Source organism: Gallinula chloropus, assembly GCF_964237585.1.
Source record: "Gallinula chloropus genome assembly, chromosome: 1".
NCBI classification, from domain to species: domain Eukaryota; kingdom Metazoa; phylum Chordata; class Aves; order Gruiformes; family Rallidae; genus Gallinula; species Gallinula chloropus.
The window spans coordinates 29,213,868-29,239,388 of record NC_140085.1 but is presented as its reverse complement, the minus strand read 5'-3'; the positions used below and the strand labels follow the sequence as shown (position 1 = coordinate 29,239,388).

Below are 25,521 nucleotides of genomic sequence, written 5' to 3'. Positions count from 1 at the left end.
AGCTAGATAATGCACCAGACTTTCTCCACAGATGCTGGAAACCCTTCCTATACATGCATGACTGGGAGGAGTATGGCCAGACTTTCATGAAACCTGTACTGGTCTCCTGACTCTAACAAAGTGCTATAGAGGAGTGTTTCAGGCTCCTGAGAAGGACAGCATTAACCTTCTGTCTAGCTGTGTGATTGGAGCTCTCTGGGCGCCTTGAAATGTATCATTTATGCTTAAAATTTACCATTTGTTGAAGTTAAGCTTGCTGGAAAATGGAGGTCCTGGACAGTTGTACATGTAATTAAATTGAGAAAATATTGAATTGAAAAGTGTGGCTTCAGCTAAGAGAAGAAATAGGGAATAAGGAAGGAATAGGGAATGCTGCTGGAAAATAATTTTTTTCTCTGCTGATGTAGAGAAGGGGTTCTCATTTTGCTGGTCAAACCTGAATAGAGCAACTTGATTTGCCTGAGGACTTGTTACGGTGTTGCAAGGGTGAGATTGGACCAGAACACCTTACTCTGAAGCTGTGATCCAAACTCACTACTCAGCTTCTATCAGACACTGACATCACCTCATTTCATGCTGTGACTAAGTACCTCCATAAGTCCCTGGGAAATCTGTGCTTGGCTTTTCTGCATAAACTCATTTAAAGTCATTTTTTCCCATAATATGAGTTTAAACAGCTCTCTTTATTGGGCTAATGTCCTCTTCTTCCTCAAGTGATAAAGATATTTGTACTTTTGTCTAGCGTCTTTCAAGGATTTGAAAGGGTGGCACATCTCAGACCATGTCTAAGCCACACCAACAGGACCCACTTCCCAGACTGGAACAAAGCTGGAAGAAGTAGAAACGGGGAGGGTGGTTGATTTTTTTCCCCCCAGGCCTACCTAGATGAGATAGCAGAGCCCTGCTCTGTGTGATAGCCTACTGGAAGGGCTCCTTCCCTGAGCAGTTGGCCAGAGGAGCAGGAGCAGGCAGGTCCATTTATTCCCTTCCCAGCTTCAGGAGGTCCTGAAGATCCCTAGGAGCCACTGGTGCTACCAGTTAGCCTGGTAGAGATGCTGGTTTATTGTCTGAAGTGCTGTCTGGACTTGCTGTTCATACAGTCAACACCACTTGCTGGCTGTTGCAGCTCCCATAATCTTCCGTGTCTCCCCCTCTCTGTTCTTCTCAGCCCCCCAGCTTCTCCCCTGTCTAGGGAGACCATCTACTTGGACACTTGTGGGGTAGTGGTGGCATCACTCTATGGTCTGTGTCCATGTAGATATGGGTGAGAGCTAAAAGCTAAGAGCTGTTAATGCTTTCAGGGGCTACTTTGAGACTTCCTGCAGAAGCAGCAACCCAAAGGCCAGGTTGCTATCTGTGACTTGGCCACTCCTGGAGCAGCAGGTGCCACTTAATGCTGACATGAGCTTGAGTTAATGGAGAGTATGTGTGGTACATCTGGCAAGCATGTGAACAGGGTAGGAGGAAGAAGAACAATTTTTGCTAGCAGTCCTTGGCCATTTGATTGTCTCCCTGTGATAACTGCAGCTTGTGCACTTCCAGCTGAGGATCTCTGCAAGACTGGACCCCTCAGCACAGTTGCCCCTACAATTGTGTCACCTCTTGAGACTGCCACAGCCCTGTCATCACTAGGAAGGCCACCTGGAAATACGTTTTGCAATAAACAGCCACTAGGTACTCCACACAAATGCTCCGAGGAGCAGAGACCAAGGTTCAGACCTCCCATGCCCAAGTCATCGTCAGTTTTGCCCGCTCTGTTTTTCTTAATGAAGTTAAGCATTTATTCCTTTTATTTTTCCACTCTAGTGGCATAGCTTCAGCAGGAGCAGGGCAGGCTCTTGCCCCACACAAGCAAGGAGCCTGGTCTCCTCGGTGTGGGGCAGGGAGGAGGGGGGAATTGAGCCCACACCTCCCCTTCTGGCCACGTGGGTAGAAACGAAAACTGTAGGTGGGTCTTGCAAGTATGTCATCAACCTTAACCTGAAGGCAGCAGTGTTTAGGGAGGGTGCGAGGTAGGCAGAACCACCTCTGCTCTTCTCATAACCTTAGTGTTTCCTCTTGGTGAGCCTACACAGCTCACTGCTGTGTGCACTAGCTGGTTTGCATCCACTCCTGAGGCTCCCAGTTCTCCCCATAAATGTTTTCCCTACAGGGTCACAGACTTCAAGTCAGTGACCAAGTGGCTCAAAGCGTATCACCACAGCGTCTCCTATCTAGCTGCTCAAATCCTCTGTTGGATCTTGCTCAGTCAGCATTTTGTCTGCCCTTCTGCACTTTCAGCAAATCTGTGTGAGAACCACTTTCAAGAGAAGATGAGAAGCTCAGTCAAATGCAGGAGAAGCACGGTCAAAGTTTTCTTTCACTTTTCTCATTAGAAAAATCTACTATGGCTGTTTCTTTACTCTCCAGGTTTTCCCATAAATGCTGCATCTCAAATGTCTCTGGAGAAGCAGCAGAAGTAACATTTCTTCCCCCGCAGCTTTGTTGTGAAGGTGTCCTAGAATCTGTTAAAGGCAGCACAGCATCGGCATTTGGCCCTGTACTCTGACTGTGGAAGCTTGGTAAGCTCCATCGCTGAAGGTTTCTTTCAGGATCCGTTATGAAACCGGCTATGTTACCACCCTGTGGTTCATGTTTGGGCTCCCCTATCACAGTAGGAAGTGACTGATGCACCTCAGAGCCTGGGAGGTATGTGGTAATTTCTGGGGGGAAAACGGGATGGTCCAGAAGAGTCACATTTTCCTCAGTCTGGCTCCTTTGGAGCTTTTCTTCCGGAGTGCTTGCTGTGTGCTCTGCTTGCAGAGCTGGTTTGCCCAGCATATCCGGTTCTTCCTCCTCAGCTTCAGAGATGATGACCTCAGGAACCGGCTTGTTTGTCTCAGATGAAGTGTCACTGTCGCCAAACTGTGCCTCACTCCTTGAGGTTTCAGTTATGGGTCCTAGATCTCTGCTACTGTGAAGCCTGTTCGTTCTGTCAAGGCCCTCATGTTTCTTCTTGAAGCTGGAGGTAGAGTGTCTCCCCCTTGTGTGCATTTCCTGCAGCCGCCTGATGTGCCCCTTTTCATCCGCCGGGAAAAACACGGAATTCTCACTGGTCTGCCGGCTGTAGCGCCGGTGAGAGGGAGATGAAGGGCCCTCGTGGACACTGAGAAATCTCTTGACTCTTCTCAGCACTGAATGTTGCCGTCGGTGTTTCTCCTCTTCCCAGGGCCACTCCTCTCCATAGAGGAATTCGGTATCAGCCAGCCTGCCAAATAAAGTCAGGTAGTACCAGTCACTTACACATAGGAAGCATGTCATCTGCATGCACATATATCCCGCTGTTTCAGCAGGAAGAGGCAGGAACCAAGGTCCTCCTGTGTCCCCAGGGAATGGCATGAGAGGGGCGAGGGTACCAGGAAACAGTGCCTTTGCCTTTGGACCCACCAGATCCCACAGAAAGATCTCCTCATGCAGGTTGGGAGGGTGTCCAGCCACTGTGCATTTGGCACCTTTTCATATTTGGGCTGCTGCCCTCTCTAGCAGCTCCACATGGTTAGGCATGTGCTTAGGGTGAGGGAAAGGGGAGAAATAAGCCCTGCTCAGTGATGCAGGTACATTTTCAGGAGAATCCTTTGGGCAAAAATAACAACAATGAAAAAACTACTCCTGGAAGCAGAGTGTGACTGTCTAAAAAACTGTTGGAATTACTCAGCCAAATCTCACTTACTTCTGGGGCACAACAGTGTGTCTGAAAGTCCCACCTGTACCTGGTACCCTTCTTCTGCCCAGTCTTTGTGGCTCGTGAGAACGACTACTGCTGCGTCTGCCAGGCAATTCAGTGCACATTACTGACTCAGTGTACCCCACAGGACAAGCCAAACTGGGGTAGTTACCTGTCCTAAGGGTTGGATGACAAAGGGGTTCAGGCCAAATCTAAGGCAAGGATCACAGGGAGGCAGTGCTAATCCAGAGGGACAGAGGAATTCCATCCAACATTTGTGAAGATCATAGAATCATAAGATAGTTTGGGCTGGAAGGGACTTCTAAACATCACCTAGTCCAAACCCCCTGCAATGAGCAGAGACATCTTCAACAAGGTCAGTTTGCTCAGACCATTGTCCTGCCTGCCCTTGTGAGTCTCCAGGGATGGGGCATTGAGGGACATGGTTTAGTGGGAGCTAGTAGTAATAGGTGAATGGTTGGACTGGATGATCTTTTAGGTCTTTTCCAACCTTGATAATTCTGTGATTCTGTGATTCTGTGATCTACCACCTCTCCTCTGTGAGATCTATTCCAGATGTTGGCTTGAGGGATCTGGAGAACACTATGGATTTGGGCTCAAGGTTCATTCCTTTCTATTGGACTTGAATGTATCTTTAGACCTTGTTTTTGAAGTCTGCATCAGAAACACCCAGCATTTAAGAGATGAACAGAGAAACAGTTCAGGGGAGAAAGTAATAAAAAAGTCAACACATCAGAGGCTAATGTGGAGCTATTTTTCTTTCACTTCTCCCTTCATTTTTCATGTGAAATGCTTATTAAAAAAATGCTTGCAGACTTAATAATGTTTTTTTCTTTGCCACATTTCCCCCTTGTTAATTGTAATAAATTAAATTATATTCTATAAGTTTTTCTTCTTTACTTTTTTACTTTCTTCTTTTTGGCCATTTTATAGTTTTTCCAGAAGGAAATAAATTCTGAAAAAAGTGTGGGTGGTAAAAGGAACTCATGTGAACCATTGTTCTTTGTAGTATTATGCGTGAAAAATGGAAAAATAAGAGGAATAAAACTAAGGAAACAGCAATTTCCAGGCAAAACTAAATGAAAAATGAAGCATTTGATAAAAGCTGGAAAATTTTTGAAAGATTCAATACTTCTTGAGATAAGATTTAAAGTTAAAAAAATGGCTACTATAAAGGTTTTTATAAGATTTCCAAATAAAAACATCTACTTGCCCTGGTATTTGTTTGGGGATGATGGTATTTACACTTACTAACCTGTTCTATATTACAGCATGCCATAAGTGTTTAAACTCAACCGCTTATAAGCTATCTGGCCTGTCGCTGCTTTCTCATATAGATCCTGACAATGTGGGGCAATCCTACATCCTGTCTATATCTAACAACGATTCTTGGGTTGATCCCTGCAAATAACTCCTCTTCTTTAACCCTTCACAAAATCTGACCACTCCAACCTTCAGGCCTAGGTTGTTAGTCAATGAAAAGCCATACAATGTTTCAGATCATCTTTTGTTCATCCTCACAGAAGTCTGGACTGATAATAGCCACCCCCCTCTAATTAAACAGACAAAGGAATAGTTATTTTGCTGACTTGGGGACGTATGAAGAAGCTGTAATAAATAAAGGATTATAAAGAAAAGACAGCCACTGCCTTCAGATGTGATCCTGTGCTCAGGCTATAACAAGCCCTCCCTGCAAACATATTCTTATTGTTAATTATACTGTTTAAGCTATGGGTGTACAATTGATATGAGCACATGGAGCACTGGGGACATTACCCCACCAACACCAGCCTGTCCACTCCCCCTCTAACAGCATTTCCCATCTCTCTCTTCCCCACTCAGAGTACTGTCACAACCTGTAGCCGTGCGCTGACGGTCTGTCAGTCCATGTGCGCTGTAGCGGAGGGCGGTGATCTTTCTGATGCCATTGAGGACCCTTAGTGCCACTCACCCCATTTCAATAGTCGACCCAAGGAATGAAGGAATACAGTAATCAGCAGCTGCTTTTGTGTAGGGTGGCCGGGCAGAGGAATCATTCCAGTAAATATCCTTCTCCATCTTTGGCAAGTTCATGTGCATCTCATCCACCGCCAGAAGTGAGACCTTAGAGTTTTTGGGTATAAATCACATCACTTTCAATGTAGTACAGTATATGAAATAATCTGCTTTGTATTCCCTGGGTCAATGTCTCTTCTGGAAACCCTTTAAAGTAAGCTGTGTATACTGGCCTGGGCATTAGGAAGAGACTTGGTATTATAAAATACCTCCATACCACCCTACGTGCATGAAGGCATGGATTTTATTGCAACTGAAGTATTCTATGCTGTGAAGATGTTTGTGTCAGACTGAAGTGCTTTCCTCACACGTGATGTGGTTAAATGGACATATGATCCTCTATGTGCTATAGGAAGTCTGTTAAGAGCATCAGTTGTGTGTCTTAAAGTTTCCAGAGGTCGCAAAGCTTTCTGATTGGCTTTGTCTGCATTTTAACACATGCAGAATCACATATGCAACCATCCTGTTCTAGAACCTTCCAATGTACTTTATACAAAGGGCTCTGCAGCACTGTTACACGAGTCCCCTCGAGTGGTGTTAAGCCAGAGAGCATCTTTGGCAGCGTGAAGACCCTTCCCACTCCCACATGTACCTACATTGATCGCTTTGCTTAATATGCTGGTTTGCTTTCCCTGCCCTTGCTCCCTGCTTCACAGCCCCTGTGGCCCCCAGGAGATGGGGTGTCCAACAGTAGCCCACAACAGTGGGCTACCTGCAAGGGGAGCAGTGGGTGGCCTGGGACCTCCTCATGCCTTTGGGCTTCTTCTTCTCTGGGTGTGACAGGAAAGAGCCATTTGGGAATCAGGAGTAACTGCAATAAATGCTTATCACAGTCATCCCACAGCTCCTGCCACTGAGGACACTGGCTCCTGTGCCAACCACAGATGCTGCCGTGGGCGGCAGTATCACACCATGAATCATGGCACGGTCCCTGCTTATTAGTTCAGGGATCTGCTTGGTCTTTTTGGTATGTTCACTGCAGTATTTTTTTTTAAAGGAAGTTTCCTATACACTATTGTAATCTCTAGACATTCAAATTAGCAAAGTGTGTTCTTATCTCTGCGGGAACGGATGGCTTTGGGATTTTGCAGGATTGACCTACATTACGTGTTTTTCCAAGCGTAAAGTGAGCTTATAGTTTGAGGTCAGCTGTTTCCATGTTTAGTCAGCCATCAAGAAATGCCAAATACCAAAATCAGGGTGCATTAGCTTGTAAAAATAAAATCTGAGGATCACAGCCATAGGTGCTCCTTCAAGGAAAGGATTTGTTTAAGTGACACTCATTGCACTTAATTTGTACCTCAGTATAAGAAATGGGGTTAAATGTAATGATAGTCTATGGCATGATAAAGCCCTGAGAAGAAATAGCAACAGCAACCTGTAAATTTCTATCGATGCACCAATTAGTTTCAAAATCATCATCATCTTCTCCAAACGGATTAATAAGTTGTTCAGCGACCTGAAAGGAAAATGAGACAGTGAATAGAGGTTGGCATGCCGTGTCGGGGCTGCTGCTGCAGAGAAAATGGGATCTGATTTTTCTCTCTCTCCCTGCCTGTCACTTGCAATCATAGCATGAGCTCCCATATGATGGTTTTGCCAGCCTAGCGAAGGAACAGCTTGCTCTCCCTATAGATTCATATCTCCATGACTTGTTGGTGCTGTCAATCATGATTGTCAGCATTGGCCTGCTGGGAATTGAGAAATGTCTGGGCCATGGTAATTGTCCCATAAGACAGTAATTACCTTTCCTTACTGTTGTCTTGGGCTGAATTAAATGAATGGTTTAGCAGCTAGAGGCTGTTATTGCATTATGGTCTTCGATACTCTTCCAGCCCATCAGGTCAGTATTCCCAAGCCCTGCAGCTGGAGTCTCCCAAAGGGAGTACAGCTCACCTCTTCAGCTCAGCCCTCAGCCCCTGCTTCTCTATTGGGTGTGATGCTGATGGCATCCCTCTGAAGCTTTTCTGGAAAAGGAGCCCACCAAAAGAGTTAGTCAAGTGGACTTTCGGCATCATGCTAGCCAAAGCCAAGAGACAGGACCTGAGTTTGTTCTGCCATTCAGCCTGCTGGTTTGGGTTTCTGCACAGGAGGTTATTAAAAGTGGAGGGAAGAAGCCCATCTTGTAGAGGAGACAACTGAACAGTGAGGTCAGTCATCTTTGTGGTGAGGTGCCTTAGTCTGGGCACTACGCTGAAAAGGAAACTTCTCTAGCTGCCCGTAGCCTTACCCAGTCCTGCCCTCAACAAAGGAATAAGTAAATGGAAAAAAACCCAGAGACTGCCCCCCTCACCCCATCCCCATGATCACCAAAGCATATTGTGGGGAAAAACTTATAGCTGCTGGGGGAGAAAAGCAAGATGAAATAATAAAATTAAAAAAAAAAAAAAAAGAAAGGAACTTCAGACTGCTCTCTATTCCTCAGTTCCTTGGTACACTGATGTTAAATATCCTCTCCCTCTCCCCTTCATGCTTTTCTCCTTCTGTTTGTCTTTTCAAATCCCTGTTTTGAAGTCATTCACGTTCTTGCTGACCTTCCCATGCCTTCCTGGTGTTCACCAGGGCCGTGCTCAGGAGCAGTGGCCAGGTTCTCAGCTTAATGTGGATATGGGTGAAGCGACTGTATGATCAAACAGCCCTGCTCATTAACCTCGCTATGGACAGCTATGATCTAAATGACTATTATAAGCAAGGCAGTCGCTCCCTGGCTATTTATTCCTGTGTGACCCAAGGCTGTACAAGTGGGTAAGCACTTGCTGACTGTCCCAGGCCAGCATTTCCTGGGCCAATGGTGGAAGAAAACAAATGAACTACTGAGCAGACTAACACAACGAAAACACCGGTAAAGCAGGAGGAGTGAAAAGCAGACAGGGTACACCTCTGCTCACACTTGTTGGTCTGCCCCATGGCATTGAATTTTGGGTATAGTGATGGAAGTGCTGCAATAGGAAGGAGCCAGACTGCACTGTGGCTCTCCAGGGAAGACACTGGATCAGCTCAATGCAAACCAGGGGATCGCCACCCAAAAATCTGTAAGACCTGTCACATGAGCTAAAAATAGTGAACAGGGCTGGGACAGACGGAACAGTGGTGGTGGCCTTTTGATTTGCTGACCGGGCCCTGGCATGTGAGGCATGACTTTATTCTCCAGAAAGGAATGTAACGCTGGACAGCTGTGCCCTGTGTTTGGACTCTCTGTCTATCGCTGTAATGAAAATGGGGATTTAGAAGTGCCTCACATGGTAGGAAACTTTGCCCCTCTGTTGCAGGTATAACAAACCAGGCCCAAGGCCAAGGAATGAGCTCAGCCTAGCCATCATTTCTGAGGAATTGCCAAGTTACTGGAAGTCAATAGCTCAGGGGCCTTTCTGCAGCCTGGCAGCCAGAGCCCAGCGCACTCAGCAGGAAACCGGCTGTAACCTTCAAGACAGAAATATCCTGACTCGGGGCCACTGCAGGTTCGGACAAACCTCCGGTCTGAGATAGCATTCCAATATTAAATTTGCTTTTCAAAACTGCTTCTCCTCCCTTTCATTTCCTTATGCAGCAGATTTTTCATTTATCTCATACGTGCCATAGCCAGGAGTTGGCTGGAAGCCGAGAGCCTAACTGGAAGAGATGTTACTGAGAGCCTTGGGTGCCAATGAAAGGGAAACCATTCCTTGCTTTGAGAGCAGTCAGGGCAGTCAAGGGGAACAGCTTACAATTTTGTAACCCACTAGTAAAATCCTTGAAGACGTTGCCCAGATATAAACCCTGACATTTCTGCAAGAGCAGTGTGGCCTTACCCCCCCTCCCTGCCATGTAAGCTTGCTCTCCCCTCCTTTCTCTCCCCTGCTCCCCTCCAGGCTGGTCCTTATGCAGAAAACCCCTTTTCCCCACGATTTCTTAGGACACAGGAGTAGAGCATTGTGCCCTGCATGAACTCTCTCTGCCCCTTGCAATCCACCAGGTCTGTGAGCTGCCTTCTCTTCTGTGGCCTTTCAAGTTGGTTGTGGGAAGAGGGCTCTAAAACCATGCAATCTTGTGCAATTCATATTCTAACAGAAAAGTTAGCTTCACGTTTCCAGCCATGATTAATAATCCCCAAAGCAAATCTTAATGCACATAGACCCTAATGTACCAATTTGCTTTTCATTTGAAACTTTTTCTTGGTGAGTCTACCTTAATACTCACTGCAGAGGAGAGGACTGCCACGAGGTACGTTGCTTAATCCCTTAACTGTCAGATCGATGGCGATACGTTAACTGGGCTTCAATGGGCTGATGAGTAGCATCCAGTTCCTTCTATAAACCATTTTTTTTTAATTTAGTGAATGTTTTTACACAGTGGGGTTGTAGGCAATATTGGCTGTCACTGTTTGATAGCCCGCTGGAACTGGAGACCTTTAATTGCCTGCATCTGATTAAGTTAACAGCAGATTCTAAAGGCTGGCTTTGATCACAAGAAGAAAGTATGATTCAGTCCCTTTCAGCCCATGCCAGGTCTGCAGCAATGTTGTCACCATCACACAGTGAAGTGGGTGAAAGGTTTATTTTTTTAATCTTTCATCCGTCATTTCATAGTCCAAGTCCTGAGACCTGATTCTGTGAGAGTAATACTTCCCTGGGGAGTTGTGGCAGCGCTGGTCCCACTAACTTTTTATAACTCTTCCAGGTTCCTGACCATTTCTTACTGTAAGATCTGGCAGGTATAATTAAAAATGTATTGGATTATGTTTATTTATGACCACAGGACACTTTGGGCTCAATTCAGCTTTTCTGTAACTCCGTTAATCTTTGGTGATTTTACAGTGTGCCACAAATCTGATGCTTTGACTTCAGCTGACACCTTCACCAGCTCCCCTAGGGAGGGTTCCCCCATGACCTTTCCAGAAAACTAGTTTACCTTGAGCCATCCTGCGTAGAAGAAGAACTGTAACAGTGTGAAGATTGGAATGTAAAGATCTAAGTCATGTCCCTGATACCCTTGGTCAGTATCCAAAAATTGGCGCCCTATCAGGCAGGCAAAGAAAAAAGTATAGACTGCCAGAGTGACAACCTGCAAAGAACAAAACCTCTTTGAAATCATGCAATCATACAATCTCATGCATAAGGCAACACCTACCCAAAGGCCTCTGACTGCTTTTTGCCATGTAATTTACAAATCTGTAGGGAGGCACTACAAATAGAGAGGCCACAGGAATAATTATAGCCAGGAAGAAGACCCAGGAAACATAAAAACATTTCATTGCTTCCCTCCCCTCTCCCAAATTATGCAGGGCCTTCAAAACACCTCTGCATTAAATATGACTTAAACAGTTAGCCAGGTCTCCATAGTCCTGTGTGAGTCAACGAGTGCTCAACAGCTCAGAGACTCTGGTGGATCCTATGGATGTTGTGCAGCAAACTCCCCTTTCAGAGAAATTTGTATCAAATTTTGTAAAGGATAATGTCTCAGTACCTGGGTATAGACCAATGGAATTCCAACCCAGTCATAACCAAACAAAAGACTACACCAGGAGCGGTACTTATTCATCTCCTACAAGGAAAAAAAACATCTCACAACAAAACCAAACCAAACCAAAAACCACACCAAAGAAACCACAAAACAAAACAAAACAAAACCCCCTGCAAAGCAAAATTGCATGAAGTTCAATTCTAAATGATAAACATTTGTTACAATTCATTTTTGCACATGTAAAAAACCCCTAAGAGATGAGATGGTCTAGTCTAGATAAATTGATATCACAGTTATATCTAGCACCCCATGGTCACGTTTGAATAATCACTTAGTTTATGGAGTTGGAATGCCTAGTATAGTACATATTTCTTCACAAGTTATCTTTTGTTTCTATCTTGCCTACAGTCCTGTGATATATGAAAGAGAATATATTATATCATAAAAAGATGTTTGACCACTTAATGAAATATTTAGGGAGATTATCTTCCCTGCAGCTGATATTAAAATCTTCCAAATGTCAAATTATTCTCTTTTCTTCCCCTGCAGCAACAGAAGAAGTATGAATTTACAGTGCTGTTACAATAATTTTTTACTCATGAATTTGTTTCTTCAGTTAATAACTTCTCAGTCATATAAATACAATTCCAGTGACCTGCTGCTGTGTGTGCTTGAATGTACATTGGTACATGGAGAAAAGCAGTATGAATCTCAAGATCATTTAGATGACACTAGAGAGTCCTGCATGCTAAATCAAACTATGTAAGTGAAAAGCTACCTCATAGCCATTTCAGATTAGTTTTCTGTATATTTACTTTTTCTACTTACGTTCATCAGTGTCTGCAGATCTACACTGTCTCTAATCCTTCCCTCTTTTCGTGCCTTCGACGCCAAATTTCCAAACCAGACAAATGGAACCCAGTATTTTAGGTGAGGAGACTTCAGGTCATCAAAAATTTTTCTTTCATATCTTGTCATAAAACCTATTTACATAAAATAAAAAGACTCCATTTATTCTGTGCAGTCAGTGTGACTGATAAGTTTTGAATGTGTTTGAATCTGTTTATGCTATCTTTGCATAGACTATGCAAAATACTACGGATAATTCTAGCTAGTAGCCTCATTTAAAAAAAAAAATAAAGCTTTTTCTTTTTTTCCAGGATGGATGTTGCTTGAAACGATTTCTTTTTGCAATAACTAGCTATGCAAAACCCCCCTTGATCAACAGATGCAATAATTTGCTATTAACTGTGTTCTCATATCTAACCACTGACATACTGTAGATACATATAATGCCAAGGATTGTACAGAAGACTCTCTAGTTTCACATTCTACTTTCAGAAAAATAAGGAACTGGATATATCAGTTAAGAAACTATCACTTTTCAGCAGTGATAGCTTTTAGCAACGTCTCAGCATATTGTGTAAGGGCAGTGACATGACCTTCTGGCAATTTTATGGCAATTCTGCAAAGCAGTGAGCAAGCAACAGAGGATACAAGTGCACGTGTGAAACAGAGCTCAACAGAGAGCATGCCTTCTGCCAGCAAAATGCGTCCCTGCCAGATTGGGTTTCATACTTTCTTTGGGGGGCAAAGAGGTGGAAAAGGAATTGTGCACAGAAATCCCGCTGCTAGCGGGACACACAGATGACATGCTGTGGGGCTGCAGGCTGAAGCTGCTCTCTCTTTGGCGATTTGCCTCACCAGGGTGCTGGGAAGGTATTAAGTTTCCTGCGGAGTTCTCCTGGCTGTGTGAAGCCCTGCTTCCCCCTGCTGCAAGCAAGCCCAAGGTCAGACAGCAGGAGAGCCAGGGCTGTGTGGGACTGAACAGGCAGTAGAGCAGCTCTCTGCCTAGGGCTGGCATAGGAGCTGCTGGGTTTTAGAACAGCATCTCCACCTCCTTTGTGGGTAGGAAAGCTCTGCTCTGTTCTCCTCCTTCCTCCCATTTTTTGTGAAAAGCAACCTCAGAAAATTCATGAGGGGGAACTTCACATTTCCTTGATTCCAAATCCTGTATTTTTCTGGGATGGAAGCAATCTTCAGGTCAGGGGGATCTTAGTTTTTGTTTGGGTGTGTGTCACCTATCAGGGTGGGTATAAAGCTTCTTTTCTTGTGTTGACATTGGGTCCAAAACAGGACAAAGTTAATAACAAGACAGACCCAAAATAAGGGTCTCAGCCAATAAATTGTGAGTGCTGAAAATTCGGTAAGGGAATTGAGACCAGACAGGAGTTTTCTTCTGGTCTTCAACTAGTAACTAAGAACTACCCTGCTGTTATGAACAATGCTAGTGATGCATAAAGCAGCAAAGGAATAACTATACACAAACACAGTTGTGTTTTGGATAAATATGTAAATTAAGTAAAAGGAGAATTGTTAAATACAATGACCTTACATATTCTGATGTTCAGGAAAATGTCACAAATCAAAACAGGAGGAATGAAATACTGGAACTACTGAGAAGGGGCACAAGGATGGGACAGAAAATTCTGTGGTAAAGTTCAGTAGCAAGAAACTGCCCCTGCAGAATCCTGGAGTTTGAGAACAGAATAAGATACAGCTTTTTAAAGGTCCTTGGGAGTTTGTGAATAGATCTCATTATATACTGCATAGAAATAACGAGGCAACCAGGCAAACTGACTTGCTTGTCATGAGTCCTGACTCCTGAAGTCAGTCTTTTGGGCTGCCTTTGATTTTTGGCTGGCCAGCCTGCTCATCGTGGGACAGGAAAAGATGTTTCTACTAGGCTGAAACAGACAGAATAGCAGAATATTGACAGCCTGGAGTAAACACTGGATGCAAGTCACTTGAGAGGCTCTGGGAAGTTATTATCTGAGGGCGTCCCAAGGATCAGTTCAGCTCTCTATTGAACTTGGACACCTTGGATACCTTTTTGTTCAGAAAACCACAGCAAAGCCTTGTTCTTTTAACAGCAACATTCAAACTGCCATTATTTTTAAAGCTAAGGTTTGCGTGTTTATATTGATTACATATTGTCTTTGAGGGCTATAAGTAATGATTGGTATTCTTAGCACAGGCAATACTAATCAAGCCTGGACTGTTCTTCCTGCTGGTGAAGGTTATGGCAATACAAACAATATGAAGTTCAGAACCGCTCGCTGTTGCTGCGGCACTAAAACACTTTAGAATCCAACAAATACAGGGGAGGATATCAAACCTCAGTTATTAAATTAAATGGTTTCTAAATACGGTCATACTATTTATATTCAACAGTATTCAAAGAATTAACTGAGGAGCTCTCTGAACGAGAATGCTGGTTTTGACAAGCACTGGAAGGCTGGAGCAGCTCCAGAAATCTGAAAATATTTGGCAAACACTGTGCCAAGATCTTGAAAAGGATGATCTAAGAAATGACAGGGCACCGAATCCTTGCGAAAGCACGGAAAGCTTGACATGGGATGCCATCAGTAAAAACTAAAGGACCCTAGTATGGACAGTGCCAACCACATTGATCTCATGGGAAAATTACTGATGAGAACACAAGTCTGGCTAGAAAAAGTCACTCATGCTCTCCCTGAAGTGATTCAATGAGCATTCAGTTCTCCTATCAAAACTGAGAGGTTTGAGGTAAAACAGGTTCAGGGCACTCACTTCAAACACTCTGAAGACTAGTGGATAGAGATGGAGGAACTGAACAGTGGTTGTCTCCCACATCTCCAGAGTGTGCTAATGGCCAAGCAGACAGAATTTTCACTTTCTGCTTCCATGGGAAAGAATTAATGTAGGTACTTTATTGCAGTAGAAGGTTTGGGACTGCAGCATTCAGCTGTCCATAGGTATTCATGTAGTTGGGCTCACACCTCGTGTTTCTCTTCAGCATTTCCTATCAGCTGTTTTGGGCTTCTCTCTGCCCGACTGCTGACTCATTACCCATGTTTTTTAAGACTCATGCTCTTGAGCATCTAATTTCCCTCTTGCACCTTGTAGCCAAGTCCCACTCAGGACTGCTGCTGGGTGTTTGATGCTTACAGCATACATACTGCAGTACTCAGCATCGTAAGTGTTTGAGTGCACCCTCAGCCCATTTGAGTGCACCCTCAGCAAATTTGCTGATGACACCAAGCTGAGTGGTGAAGTTAATGTGCTGGAGGGACAGGATGCCATCCAGAGGGACCTGGACAGGCTGGAGAAGTGGGTCCAGGTGAACCTCACAAGGTTCAACAAAGCCAAGTGCAGGGTCCTGCAGCTGGGTTGGGACAATCCCTGTTGTCCGTACAGGTTAGGAGATTATGTGCTTGAAAGCAGCACTGAGGAAAAGGACTTGGGAGTACTTGTGGATGAGAAGCTGGACATGAGCCACCAATGTGCATCTGCAGCCCAGAAGGCCAACTGCATCAGAAGAAGTGTGTTCAGCAGAACGAGAGAGGTGATTCTGCCCCTCTGCTCTGCTCTGGTGAGACCCCACCTGGAGTACTGTGTCCAGTTTGGAGCCCTCAACACAAGAAGGACATGGACCTGTTGGAGCGTGTCCAGAGGAGAGCCACAAAAATGATCAAAGGGCTGGGGCACCTCTCCTATGAAGACAGGCTGAGTCAGTTGGGCTTGTTCAATTTGGAGAAGAGAAGGCTCCAGGGGTACCCCTTACAGCAGCCTTCCAGTGCCAGGTTGGACTAGATGACCTCTTAAACTCCGTTCCAACCTTTCACATTCTATTATTCTATAATTCTATAATGTCATAAATCTACATGCACGTACTGCCTACAGCTCCATAACTAATGCTAAAAACTAAAAAAGAGTTTAGAAAACAGTTAGGAGGAAGATCCAGCACTGAAGATGGAGCTCCTAGTATTATTCAAGCCTTTATGCACTCTGCTATTAGAGAGAAAATGTTGTTTTCATCCAAATAGAAAAAGAGCCCAAAGCAACTATAAAATATGGTCTCTAGAAGATGACTCTGTGGAAGTTCAGACTGAGAATACAATTTCGCTTTCCAACAAGAAGTTCACCATTGTGAATGTCAGTTCAACTAGGATGTGGTGTAGCCTCCACCGTGCTCAGCTGAATTTTAAATCAGGGCTGGTTATATTCCTAGAAGCTATTACAGCTCAGTCAGAAATTGCAACTTGATAAAGGATGTTGTGAGTAAGCTTTTATGCCTTGTGTTATGGATGAGTCAGGCTAGACTAACACGATACTGCTCTCCGATCTGAAATCTGTGAATTTGAGCAGTTTGTCTGCTGAGAGGAGGAATGTGTAGCGATAGCTGCGCTGCAGCAGTTCCCAGTGAAGCGCCAGCGAAATGCGAAGTCGGCACAAGTTGTTGCGGTGACGATCGCGCCGTAGGGATCAGGTCCAGCCTCTCGTGTTCGTATCAAACGCTGCACTCCCATGCAGTCGGATGCATAATGCCACAGGGAGCCGGGGAGGGGATAATTGCAGGGTACTGTCTTAATCACTGGATGTTAATAAGAGCAAAATATACCCTCAAGTGCTCAGTACTGCATCAACAAAAATCCCGTGGCACGATATACATTAAAACCTACAGAATAAGTACTGAAGCCCACAGGGCTGACTATGGAATCAATACTCAGCTATCCAGCTTACGGCTGGAATATTTCTCACTGTTCAGAAAAATACCCAAACAACCTCAACTTGTCGTCCAGCCTACAATTTGGGCATGATGCTGCAACATTTTGTCTCTTTTGGAACAGATTGTCTTTAGCAATAGGGAGGCAGAGCTGGATTAGCCTGCTGGAAGTGGTGTAATTTTCCAGAGCACGCTAGAAGCAGATTGCTGGGGAGAGCGACAGAAGCTTCCTCGACCTCTCACAGGCTCAGGTAAACACTTTTGTTGCACAGTACAAGGAAGGCAATTTCAAAAGCCAACTGAATGGAGCATAATATTTTTTTCTCTCTATAATCAGTGAATTCTGTATTTTGCTTGATTTTTTTTTTTAATATCCAAAGCTTCTCACACAGATTTTAAATGTATATATGTATATACACACTGCATATTTTAACTTGCCATGACTTTGCTTTCTAATCTCTGCCAAGGGAATAATTTTCAGAAATGCAAGACGTTCAGTAAAGAATTATGGCTTTCCCTGTTTGGATCAGATCTCTGCCTCTCTGCGCTGGTGGTGTCCTACCCCTGACACTGACCACACCAGATGGAAGGAACAGCATCACACCTTGCCTTTAAATACTAAGCAGCCAGTCCTCCACAATCAATGTCTTACATGATCAAATTCTTTTACCCAATCATCACACTCACAGTGTTACCAAAATAAACAGAAAATAAAGACATGATTAATACTTAGTATATTTGTCGTTGGAAAACTAAGCTTAAGGTGAGGTTGTCGATTTGAAGAAAAAAATCCTTGGGGATGGGGTTTTTGAAGTATATCACAACACTTAAAATGTGCAGTATACCTAAAATAAATTGAGATAAAGCTATGCTTGGGAAGTGCTTGCAGAGCCAGAGACAAAGTTATATCCTAGAATAAGTTATATCCTTCTCCCTTAGTGACAAGCAATAGGACAAGGGCGAATGGCCTCAAGTTGCACCAGGGGAGGTTTAGATTGGATATTAGGAAAAAATTCTTCACAGAGGGTTGTTAGGCATTGGAACAGGCTGCCCAGGTAGATGGTGGAGTCTCCAAATGTGGAGATATTTAAAAATTGAGTAGATGTGGTACTGAAGGACATGGTTTAGTGGTGGTTTTGGCTGATTAGGTTGATGGTTGGACTTGATGACCTGAAAGGTCCCGTCCAATCAAGACAATGACATCATTCTGTGATTCTAGTGACTACACATATATCAAGGCAATGCCATGTAACAAGCCACTGTTCCTACTGCATCATACTATATCACAACTGCATTTTTTTCACTCCTTGGAGAATGTTGTGCCTGCTCCATATGTCTGTGTGTTTGGGGCAGGTCTGTTGCTTCCATGAGTTTCAAACTCATTTGATGTCTATAGTGTCGCTAGATGAAGACTTCAAGAGTATTGAAGATGCACACTTACAGGCATGTCATTTAAGCCACTGACAAAAACATGGTAGCATTGACATGGGTTAGTATGAGGTGCACATGGGGCCAAAGAAGTAACAGATGAGCCTTGCTCCTTCCGTCCCTGTGGCCCCATTTCAGAAGGGAAAGGACAGAAATTCTGGGGAGGAGAAGACTCCAGTACCTGCTCCTACCACATGGTCCATGGTGGGGAACCTTTTGTACACGGCTGTGCTCACGGAGCGGAAGATCAGCAGAGATGTTAAATTCACATAGCGCATGAGAGTCCTCCTTAACAAGCGCCCATACTCATCTCTGCCCTGAACACAGCTAGAGATGAGGAACATCAGGCGATCTGGCCAGGGCAAGTTCACAAACTGGTTCCACCAGCGATTCACCACCAAAGTAACATAGAAACCTGGGGTTTATGGAGAGAAAAAAAAGTCTAGTGCCTATCAGGATTCCTGTGTAGGTTACTGTGATTTAGTTTGCAGAGTGTTATTCATATCACTAAGTCGCTATGTTTCCCAGAAGAAATGGAGCAAGTCATGACAATACCCACGATGTAATCAATGTTAATTATTTAATAGACATGGCGACTTAATGTCCCATTCCAGCTGAGGATCTCACACTCATGAACTTCCAAATCCCCTCCTCTGTAGTAAACCTTGAGTGGATTTAGTGCTTTGAAAGATCAGGCACAATGTGTATATATATATGTGTGTGTGTGTTTATTACATATGCACATATGTGTAATATTATATATATTTTTAATAATACCCCCCTCCCCCCCACACATATGTATGGAAAATTTACTCTTCTTTGTTACATTAAGGCTATAAATGCCAAAACCAGCTTGAATTTAAGGAGACCTGTTGGAAGCTGATGATTTTATTGTGAGCCTCTAACCTCCCACATGCCCCTCAGCTCTGACATGCTTCCATGCACAGGCATTCTCAAGATGCCTGAACAGAAACAGCACTGGAGAATAATTTCACATGTAACTGGTACTTACCAAGCACAAAAGTGACTGGGATTTGTTCAGCGTATTTGTCACAGTAAATTGATAATTTCTCAAAGAACCGTTTTTGGCTACCTGTAAGAAAAAATCTGCAGCAAAAATAAAATGTATCTGTTCGTTCATAATCCTCTGGCCCTAACTGCAAAGTGCAACTAACTCTAAATAATGAGGGATCTGCAATCAGAAGCAACCCTGGCTAATGTTTTCCAGTGAATTCTCAAAGTGCTGAACTCTTCTGGCATGTAACAAAGAAGCTGAAGGAGTAGACAATATTATTTCCTGGTCCTTACAGTTTTCTTGTGACTAATTTGACTGGCATTACTATTTAGGAGAATTAGCTTGCAGTCTTATACAGACCGAAGACCACAGTAAACCATAAGTCTGTGGGCAGAGTTTGCTTTTCAGAGGGCTACTTCATAAAAACGCTCAGGTCTCCACGGATTGCAAAAGGTCACCAACCTCTAAGTGCTCTTGTCTGAAAATGCTGCATTGGTGCAGCAGATTTTACTCTTACCCCAATACAATTTCTCTTTACCACAAGATTGAAACCACAACAACAGTATTCATTTTGCAGCAAGAAGCATGTTCACCAAATGATAGACAATGAGTGGAGCATGGCAGCCTCTGCCCAGGGAGAAAGATATGTAATAAAATACAAGAAGTTAAATGTGAACAATTGTTTTATTTGTGGAGATATTACAGTTAATCTTTGATTTCATGTGAAAGAAATACATGACAATTATTTGGTGGGTTTGTGTTATAATCGTGAAATAAAAACTGCAGTGCATATAGAAAGCTTTCCATGGCTTTTCCACGGAAGCTTTACCATGGACTTTCATTGCCTGGCATTTCAGTAAATTAAGATTAATTTAAATAAATGTACGACTCTGGTGTTTCTTCATGTACTAACTCCATAATCTCCCTTCTGAGCTTACAGGTAGAGATTACTGAACGTTTTTTGAAAGTTAGTGATTAATCACAGACAAACTGAAGCTCTTTTTCTCCTTGCTGAACATAAGAAGCAAACACTGAGGTCTAATTACAGATCAAGGTAAGAGCTGAATCATGACTTTGATACTTCTGCATAGTGCACGTCGCCAATTAAAAGTTTCACTGTACTAATTGAGGCATTGCATCTGTCATAGGGGTATTTAATTCACACCTTGGTGGAAGAAGCAACACTCCTTCCAATGTAACTCTCCGAGGTGACACATGGGTATTAAGCACGTCTGATTTCTCTGCAGTTCTGCTTTGCCCTTCGCAAGCTTAAAAATAAAGTTTGCCATGCCGCCCTAGCTTTAAGCCAAACTTTGGTTTTCTTGACTATATAGCCCAGTTCTCAAATTATTCCCTTTCAGCATTGCTAAAGAAATTACCACCAAGCAACTGAAGACATGGTTCTGCAAGTGGAACACAAGGTCTGCACTCATCATGTAAAGCTGAGAGGCACAAGCTGAGAGGCACGCTCGCTGCCGCCAACTTGACATCAGCATGATAAAAGCCATATAGCAGAGGCTAGCTATGGGGGTTTATTTGGCCTTACTTCAGTAGGACACTAGCTCAACGCTGGGCTGAAAGTAGAACTCAGCTGAATACCAGAGACGATGTTTTGTTTATGCCTTATGTGCTTTCTCTGGAACATTAAAGGGAATGTGGGAAGGAAAGAACGTTAGAAAAGGTCCAAGGAAAAGACAATGACTACATTGTAACCTCCCTCCCCAAACCATCATTCATCAGCCTAACACTATGAGGGGCAAACCTTCGGTATAACATTTAATGAGAGGTGAATTGGAAAGAGTGTACCTGTATAACACACTTATCGCCGTGTAAAGGGTAGCAAAGACGATAAATTCTCTGTACAGCAATTTGTAGATGCTGCCTTTCCACTTCAGGAGTAATCTGTGAAATCCAAAGAAAGTGGCATTTGCTACTTTGCTGGAATAAGTGACTGTCATCGTCTTTCTTGGCAGGCTCTGCCTAGAAACAGTAGAAGAGAAGCAGGAAACCAACAACATTTTAGGCAGCGTATCCGAAGCTGAATGCACCCTTGTATAGATAGATGCATATACATATGCACTCATATATGTACATATATTAATATATGTATACACAAATGCATGCTGTGTGTGTTTATACACATGGAGAGAGAGAAATAAAAAATTTTGCAGTTATGAGCCCCGGTGGGACCTGTAGATTGGTTGATGCAAGGCTGAATTTGGGCTTTACCTCAAAGACTCCCAAAAGCAACAGCTAGCGTTGAATGTGACCACCTGCCTGGGTGGCAGCTGCAGGGACATCCTACATCTCTGAAGCCTCTGCTTACTCCCAGTTTGCTCCAGTCCAGTGTGAGCAAAGAAAAGGAAGTAAATTTACTTGGTTTGGGGTTTTTTTTCCAAAACTTTGTCAGCAATCCATCAATAGAAGGTGGAAGGGGTGTGGTTAGTAGATCAAGAGATGTCCTTCTCCCCCTCTACTCTGCCTGGTGAGACCACACCTGGAATATTGCATCCAGTTCTGGGCTCCTCAGTTCAAGAAGGACATGAAAGAGTCCAGCGTGGGGACACCAAGGTGATTAAGGGAGTGGACACATTGCTTATGAGGAGAGGCTGAGGGAGCTGGGTCTCTTTAGCTTGGAGAAGAGGAGACCGAGGGGTGACCTTATTAATGTCAATAGATATGTAAAGGGCAATAGTCAGGAGGATGGAGCCAGGCTTTCTCAGTGATGGCCAGTGATAGGACAAGGGGCAATGGGTGCAAGCTGGAGCATAGGAAGTTCCATGTGAATGTAAGGAGGAACTTTTTCACAGTGAGGGTGATGGAGCACTGGGACAGGCTGCCCAGAGAGGTTGTGGAGTCTCCTTCTCTGGAGACATTAAAAATCTGCCTGGATGCGTTCCTGTGTGATTTGACCCAGGTAGGTGATCCTTTTCTGGCAGGGGAGCTGGACTAGATGATCTTTCAAGGTCCCTTCCAGTTCCTAACACTTTGTGATTCTGTGAAAGCTAAATTTCACAAATGCACTTTCCTCCCCTGACAGCATTTTTAGCTGGCTTTGGTAATTATACTTGTCTAAACCCAAATGAGATTTGGAGACTGCCTCTTTTATTAACAGTTATGACAGCAGCAGAGATCAGCCAGGGAACCCTGTTATTTCTCTACTTGGCAGCTAGACATACCCATCAATATAGTTCAGCATTGTGTGGCCATGCAAAAAAAGCCATGGGGTTGCTCAGGCAGGTAACGTGCCACACTGCGTGGTTAAAGCAGCACCAAAAGCATACCTGCAAATATTTTACACTGGGTTTGCTACTTGCACATCCAGGGCAGGGAGATGTTACAGGAACTTTTACATGCTTGCTAAAAAAGGACCAAACTTTTCATGGATAAAAGCAGTTTTGTACAGCATGCGGGAAAGGGAGTAACTAAGGCAAGCTCAGGATAGCTACTGTGCACCATAAATATGATTCTTACCTATATTTTCTTGATGTCAGTGTAGGTCATTTACTGTCAGAAAAAAAAATAATCTGAACCCATAGTTAATAGATGGCTTAATAGTATTTTATGCAAGTTGGCTGAAGCTCTGATGCAGAGCATAAAGCAAGCCATTAAAATTCAGCTGTAAAAGTGCCACTTTTTCTTTTAGTTACTGAGGGAATCAGCAGGGAAAAGACACCATAAGCCTTCTACTGCTGTCAGACTGTCTCTTCTCGTCTGCAGAACGGCTGCTCGAGATTTGCCAGCATGGGCTTGAAGATTTATTTTTTTTTTAAGACGCATGGGTTTATTTAGCATCCAAATGATAGTTTTCCTGTTTCTGACACTTGGCACAGGCCTTTAAATTTTTTGTTCTTGTTGTTGAACTCCATAAAGTTCAATTTGGGAGCCAAACTGGCTGACTGGCATGCAGAAATGCAATCCTGACTGCTAAAAAGCCTGTGGTCAGGATGCAGCGCTTAAGAAAATGGAAGCAGAGATTTCCATTCCCCAGCAGATACTGGGTTTTGTAAACAATGGGAGAAGCCTGTGTCTGGGCTGTAGGGGATGAACAGGGTACAAAGATACCCTTAACGACACACTGAGTTTCCTGGGATCACTGTAAAAGGACTTTAGTCTTTGCACATTAATGCTAAGGAGGATGCACATTCAAGCAATGTCGTTAAGAAGTGTCACACTCTCTCTCTCTCACTAATATCCAATTTACAATGGAAACTTCCAGTGGGACTGCCTGTGAGTGAGGACTTAAATATAGAAAAGATACCTGATAATGCAAGCCTTTACAGCCTGGTGGGAGCCCAGACCCCCAGCATAACGTGGTGCAATGATTAGAAGATTAAGTTAGACAAATGCAGTCCAAAGTAAAACATCAATCACTAATTGTGGGGGCAACCAAATATGGAAATGGGGGAATGGATAGATGCTCTGTGGTTGAGGATCTTTAAGATGAGAGCATATAATGTGACAAAGGATGACCTTCAGGAAGAATTTGCATAGCTGGGACATAGAGGGTTGGGGCTGAGTGGCTCTGCTGTCTCCCCTGGTATCTGGGCATCTCTGAAACATTCTGTTCAGTCCCTTTTGTCTTGGGCCATGGAGGAAACAAGATTGCCTGTAGCACCTCATGGCATCTGCAGCTCTGCAGGAAGGCAGTGATTGGTGTAAAATCCATGGAGCTCAGTTTCTGCAAATGAAGCTCAGGAAGGAGTCGTCCTCCCAGGCATCAGTGACTGGATGGTGCCAGAAACTGGCCACTAGCTGAGCTGAACAAAAAGGGACCACCTCCTCTATGGAGCTGCAGCAAATCCTATCTTGCAAGGTCTAGTGGATGGGTTATGGCCACAACTGCAGAGCTGTAATGATAATAGGATTCAGGGTTAAGAATATTTCCCCACATTAGATAGGAGAGTTTTCTCCACAAAGTGCAATTTACCTGATTGATTCAAGCAACTATATTTCACTTAATCAGATTCCAGCCACTTCCCTTAGCACTTCACTTGATGCCCTTGACTCTATATAGAAAGTCTTCACATAGGCTTGGGGCACTGGATGCCCGCAGATTTTTCTTTCTGACTCTGAAATGGGGCAAATAAAAGTGGGACTGTTACAGCAATTTCAGGCCTTGGTGTCTTGGTTGCCTTGCCTGATAGGCACTGGTTTAGCTTCCTGATAAGCAAATGCTTTATTGAACTTTTATCATTGGGTTCATATAAGAACTTCAGGCTAATGTAGTGTAATGTCCTAAAATACTCAGTAGGTTGGATTAGGGTGATCTAAGAACCCTTTAGACTACATGAAATAATAAAAGACAGCTATGTGTCTGTCTGTTTAGATTTCACAACATAACAAACACAGATTTAAACCTGCAATTGTTTTTTTTCCTCCAGGAACAACTAACTGCAACCTCTTGGGTACAGCCCCACCACCGATGGGAAGTTTCGACTTAAAGCTTTGCTCTGGCTCTGGTTCTTGCAAGGTGGTCCCAAGCCCTTGGTTCATGGGCAGCATGTTGACTGAGAGTCCTTCTAACATTACTCATGGTCACAGGAAATTAAAAAGCTAAAACTGAGATGGATAGGAAGAGCAAAGCATAACAATGCCCCCCAGCACATTCCTGCCTGAGCGCTGTCTTGGCCGGGGCCACAGAAGGACAGAGAGCATGTGATTAGATACCAGAGGAACTTTCCTATTAATCGTGTTCCCTCAACTTCATTAACAGATATAAGGATAGGCTTTCCAGTGTGGATCTGTGAGTTTTGAGGATGTAACACAAGTTATGCCCATTTTATGCTGCAGAGACTTTGGCTTGTATCTGTGATGCTGCTTTTCCTCTCAGTCAGTGTTCATTCCCTCTCTGAAACTTTCTCAAGCACAGGCTGAAATGCGAGTTACATATTACTCCACTTTTAGTAAGATCATCGGAAGTCTTTAGGCATAAACACCTGAAAATAAAACTTTTCATTTCTTTCTCCCTACTAATATAGAGCCCAACTGTAAATGGGATTTTTGCCTGGCTGAGAATTCCAGGACGCATCAGGATTCAGAGACAAACCACCGTAAAAAATAACAGCCATCAGTGTTTGCTAACTGGCCATGAAGCACACATAACAGAATGTATAAAAAAATAGTGCCTCTGCACAGACCTACCCCGTGTCATTGTACCACCTTACGTCTTGGTTTCTGGCATAGTAGAGAAAGCGAGTGAGAGAGATTTGAGTTAAAACAAATACAAAAACAGGCTATATATATATATGCTGTATCCACTGACCTGCTATTTAGATTTGTTGATCCAAGCCCGAAGGCAAATCCTGGACC

General features: G+C 43.7%; 1 protein-coding gene across 1 annotated transcript; it reads right to left on the bottom strand.

Annotated features, from left to right (window-relative positions):
• Positions 1-664: 664 nt before the first annotated feature.
• Positions 665-25,521, bottom strand: BEST3 (bestrophin 3). Its single transcript, XM_084268258.1, has 10 exons — positions 25,475-25,521; positions 21,016-21,189; positions 19,207-19,301; positions 18,376-18,609; positions 12,047-12,201; positions 11,222-11,299; positions 10,667-10,819; positions 7,158-7,238; positions 5,676-5,827; positions 665-3,247 (listed from the first exon to the last, which is right to left on the bottom strand). The coding sequence occupies exons 2-10, from the start codon at positions 21,165-21,167 to the stop codon at positions 2,347-2,349; spliced, it is 2,001 nt and encodes a 666-aa protein (XP_084124384.1). The 5' UTR covers positions 21,168-21,189; positions 25,475-25,521; the 3' UTR covers positions 665-2,346.